This window comes from Limulus polyphemus, unplaced genomic scaffold, assembly GCF_000517525.1.
Source record: "Limulus polyphemus unplaced genomic scaffold, Limulus_polyphemus-2.1.2 Scaffold3866, whole genome shotgun sequence".
Lineage (NCBI taxonomy): Eukaryota > Metazoa > Arthropoda > Merostomata > Xiphosura > Limulidae > Limulus > Limulus polyphemus.
Window position 1 is genome coordinate 89814 of NW_013669476.1, and position 5321 is coordinate 95134.

Sequence of the window (5321 nt, forward strand, 5' to 3'; positions counted from 1 at the left end):
CTTTTCGATGTTGTCATACTTTAAATGTTCACTTACAACACTGGTATGAGACCTCTATATATTGTCATGCTTTAAATGTTCACTTACACCACTGGTGTGAGACCTCTATATATTGTCATGCTTTAAATGTTCCCTTACACCACTGTATTAGACCGCTATACGTTGTCATGTTTTAAATGTTCACTTTTGTCACAGGTTTAAGAAATGTATTTTTATGGGTTTTCAGTATTCTGTTGATAAAACTGAAAAGTTAGAAGATTTTCTTCAGTCATCCCTTGAAGACACCGATAAATCAGGATCATGTAGGTTATAACTTTTTAAAATGTAATAACATCTTAGTAATGATGTTTAAAAACTGAAGTCATTCTCAGTTTCCCATGTTACTAGATTGTCATCTTAAGTCAGTTTATAAGGTATTTCTTGTTGATCTTCTCAATATTTAGATTTAGACTTAAATATAAGTTTGTAAACTTTAACACCTGTTTCTAGTGCAAGTTAACTTATTTGAAGTTATCATAGAAATATTACTTACAACAGCTGGTTTGGTGTGGGATTAATAAAAGTTGTTTTTGGTTTTAATAACGAATTTTCCATAATTCAGTTACACAGATTTTGAAAATAATATTAATTTTTTCTATCACATAAGAATTTTTTACAAATCTGAAAGAAAAAAACTTACTTAGATCCAATTTACCACAGATATAACAGAATATGTTGGGGTCATTTACACAACCTTTTGTTGCCATAGCAATGAATAAATAATATTGAAAAGAAAAATATAATCTCAAAGTGCACGCACAAACAAATACTATCCAGAAATGACACATCATGTGGCCTGTTAATGTTTATATACTAGCGGTGTGTTTCTTGTAGGTTCTTGAAGAATCAATAAGATTTTTACTTTGTGATTGGTCTGGAGAAAAATATAATGTCAAAGTGCATGCACAAACAAATGCTATCCAGAAATGACACATCATGTGGCCTGTTAACGTTTATATACTAGTGGTGTGTTTCTTGTAGGTTCTTGAAGAATCAATAAGATTCTCACTTTGTGATTGGTCTAGAGAAAAATATAGCCAGTGGTTGTCAACATTTTAACTAAGCATAACAAAGTGTGACCCGATTTCAATGAAAATGATTCACTTATGTAAAAGTACATATGACGTTTTGTGAAAAATCTGTACGTGATGGAGAAAAATAGATATTTTCGGATTCAGCATACAGAAATTACTGTAGAACATGTAAACATTTCAAGACAGTAAAAACCATTGCAGGCCTGTGTAATAACTAGAAGGGTAACAGCAACAAACCAAGTGTGTTAGACCAAGAATAATACTACCATTATAAATCATAGCTAGATTTATTAACTCTCTTGCCTGAAGAATGGTAATTGTTAAGATTTCTAGTTTTCTATTTTGAGTTAGTTTAATGTTTGGTACTGTAGTACATTTTTTTAATATTTTAAATTATTTTTCATTAGTTTTTTTTTTCTCGATCTCAGAAAAGTACTTTGAAACTAGAGGTTTAATTGTTTTTGTTTTAATTCAGTAATTCAATGCACTTTATCTTGACATTCTTGTATGTCCGTTTATTGTAAACATCACTTTTACTGAACAGTTACTTTTAGCTAGATGTATCTAAGATTTGTTTTGATCTGTAGACATCAACTTGGTAATTAGATAAAAACAATATTTTATTGTTTCTCTATATGCTGTACAGCAGTCAACAAACGTTTGGCACCACCAGAGGGAGTTGATGCAAACAGTGAATATCAGCTTGAATTGAAAAGTGCTCTTACTGAAGCTAGGGAAAGGTTAACTGAGGCGGAATGTGCAGTATACAGAGAGACATGTGAGAGCTTAGGAACTGAAGTTAGTCCTCAGACTGATGTAAGTCTTTATATAAGTGTTTCAGATATCAGAAGATTTGAATACATAACCATTGAATAAGTGTAAATATGATTTAGGAAACTTTTTGTTACTCATTTAGCAGAAATGTTCACAAGTATAGAATTGCTGGTGATTTGGGAATTAATTTTTTTATGATATTGGCAGAAATCAAATGAAACTATTAAGTTGTCTTAAAGATTAATGTTTTGCTCTACTGTTTCGTTCAAGTAAGGAAATTTTTATAATTTTAAAGGGGCTATTACTAACTCTTTATCAAACTGTGGATATTATATATTCCAGTCCCAATCTTTTCCAAAATTCCTATGTCATTGAACTTTGGTCAGACTCCTAAGTAATAACATTAATTTTTACAGTCGAGATTGATTGCTGCCTGCCGATCAAGCATTGATGTTTTAACTTATCTGACAGAACAAGCAGAATATGATACATTACTGTACAATCTGACTAGTGAAATGCAGCATTGTGCCAAAGGTAAGCCACAGTGTCACATTAGTAAAATTGAGTTGAAAATTTTTTCTCTGAATCATCTGGATTATATGAGTAACATATTATTTACACTGTACAGTTAGATCTGTTCTCATAACAACCATTTGCTGTTAATTAACATGCAACCATATCACTAAATTATCCCAGTGGACTTGAAATAACCAAAATCATAGTTTTTAAAGATTGATTTGACTGTGTTTATGTGTAATGAACACGTTAGTTGAGGTTTTAATATGTCTATCAAGCATGTTCACATTTGAATCATACACAAGCTTCAGCAATGTCAAGGTAGACACATCGTATAAACCTAATAGCTTTTAATAACTTATTTCAGAAGAATTCCAGAGATGGGAAACCTTACGAACATTTTATTTAGGCAGAGACCATCAACAACAGCAAGAAAGGAACCAGTTTTTGTCTGATTTAACACTTCTAGAATGGTGGGTAGAGCAGGCAGAAAACCAGCAACATTCCTGGAAAACAACAAAAGAAGGTTCCATGGATTTAGTACAACTAACACTTATCTTAAAGGTACACACCTTTTTTAAAGATCTGACATGTTTTATTGTCTATTCAGGAAATCAGTTAGTTATTAAACTGAAACATATTGCTAATAAAACCTATAACTTATTAAAACCAGTAAGTTGTTAAACTGAAACTTGTTGCTAGTAAAACCTATAACTTATTAAAACCAGTAAGTTGTTAAACTGAAACTTGTTGCTAGTAAAACCTATAACTTATTAAACTGAAACTTATTGCTAGTAAAACCTATAACTTGTTAAAACCTATAACTTATTAAACTGAAACTTATTGCTAGTAAAACCTATAACTTATTAAAACTAGTAAGTTGTTAAACTGAAACTTGTTGCTAGTAAAACCTATAACTTATTAAAACCAGTAAGTTGTTAAACTGAAACTTGTTGCTAGTAAAACCTACAACTTATTAAAACCAGTAAGTTGTTAAACTGAAACTTGTTTCTAGTAAAACCTATAACTTATTAAAACCAGTAAGTTGTTAAACTGAAATTTATTGCTAGTAAAACCTACAACTTATTAAAACCAGTAAGTTGTTAAACTGAAACTTGTTGCTAGTAAAACCTATAACTTATTAAAACCAGTAAGTTGTTAAACTGAAACTTGTTGCTAGTAAAACCTACAACTTATTAAAACCAGTAAGTTGTTAAACGAAACTTGTTGCTAGTAAAACCTATAACTTATTAAACTGAAACTTATTGGTAGTAAAACTTATAACTTATTAAAACCAGTAAGTTGTTAAACAGAAACTTGTTGCTAGTAAAATCTATAACTTATTAAAACCAATAAGTTGTTAAACTGAAACTTGTTGCTAGTAAAACCTACAACTTATTAAAACCAGTAAGTTGTTAAACAGAAATATAAAATGTGATTCAAGATGATCTTTTTTGCGAGTTATTTATATTAATGACAAGAAAATGGCAATACTTATATAATACATTCTTTTTCATTGCTCTAAAGTATTTTTAAATGTAACAACTTCATTGTTCTAAAGTATTGTTAAATGTAATAACTTCATTGCTCTAAAGTATTGTTAAAAGTAACAACTTCATTGCTCTAAAGTATTGTTAAATGTAATAACTTCATTGTTCCTCAGGATTTCCAGGAAGATCTAAGATATCACACAGGTGTATTTTCATCCTGGAAAACAAAGGAACAGAAACTTGTATCATGTGGAAACCAGGAGGAGCAGAAACAACTTAAACAACGACTTGAGGTAGGCCTTGAAACATGAGAACTACAGGTTTTGTTAGTGTATTTCCTTATCTGTGTTACAAGCACCTGTGTTATTTGTTAACTTTTTTGAAAAGACTGGGATTTCTAAATAAAAATATTTTCAAGCACAAATTTTCTTTCTATTTGCAGTCTCTCCATTGCCATTGGGAAAACGTGTGCTTGATAGCATTGCAGCATTTTAATGAATTACAAGAAGCTGGACTTAATAAAAACAGTGAACTCCTCATGTGGTTAAGGGAAACTGAAGAGCAGTTTTCTGAAATGGAACTAGATGAGACAACTACAGACAAAGATGTCATTTCAATCAACTACAATAAACTTTTGGTAATATTTGTGCCTAATATTATCAATGTGAAACAAATTCAATATACATGATGGTTTGGGGTTCAGTTCCTCAGAAGTAACGTTTTTTTTTGGTAACTTTATATACTGTCATTTGGAAGTTACTTTAAAAATCAAACCAAGATACTGACTATTCAACTACTGAGGTGTTGTTTGGGGTCAATATTTGTGTCTACACAGCCAATATTTACATAATTCTGAGAAATACTGGCCATCTGTCTAACAACCTAACACTTATAGCTTAGTTTTACACCAGATACATGTCTGATTGTTAACCATATCAATATGTTGTTTCATACTGGCCATCTGTTAGTTATATTTGCTCAATTTCCTTTTTCCTGTAGCAAAATTTCTTGTCAATATAGAACATATTACACTGATGAGCTGTCAGTATAAAACATGTACACTAATGAGCTGTCAGTATAGAACATATTCCACTAATGAGTTGTCAGTATAGAACATATTCTACTGATGAGATGTCAGTATAGAACATATTCTACTGATGAGATGTCAGTATAGAACATATTCTACTGATGAGCTGTCAGTATAGAACATATTACACTGATGAGCTGTCAGTATAGAACATATTACACTGATGAGCTGTCAGTATAGAACATATTACACTGATGAGCTGTCAGTATAGAACATATTACACTGATGAGCTGTCAGTATAGAGCATATTCTACTGATGAGCTGTCAGTATAGAGCATATTACACTGATGAGCTGTCAGTATAGAACATATTACACCCATGAGCTGTCAGTGTAGAACATATTCTACTGATGAGCTGTCAGTGTAGAACATATTACGTTGA

General features: G+C 30.9%; 1 protein-coding gene across 1 annotated transcript in view; it reads left to right on the plus strand.

Annotated features, from left to right (window-relative positions):
* The window catches only part of LOC106470184 (nesprin-2-like), a 102314-nt gene that overhangs the window by 89175 nt on the left and 7818 nt on the right, over window positions 1-5321 (plus strand). Inside the window, exons 37-42 of the mRNA XM_013930718.1 lie at window positions 227-302; window positions 1720-1889; window positions 2264-2381; window positions 2731-2927; window positions 4027-4146; window positions 4296-4490. Of these exons, the coding sequence (XP_013786172.1) occupies window positions 227-302; window positions 1720-1889; window positions 2264-2381; window positions 2731-2927; window positions 4027-4146; window positions 4296-4490 (876 nt within the window). The remainder of the gene's footprint in view (window positions 1-226; window positions 303-1719; window positions 1890-2263; window positions 2382-2730; window positions 2928-4026; window positions 4147-4295; window positions 4491-5321) is intronic.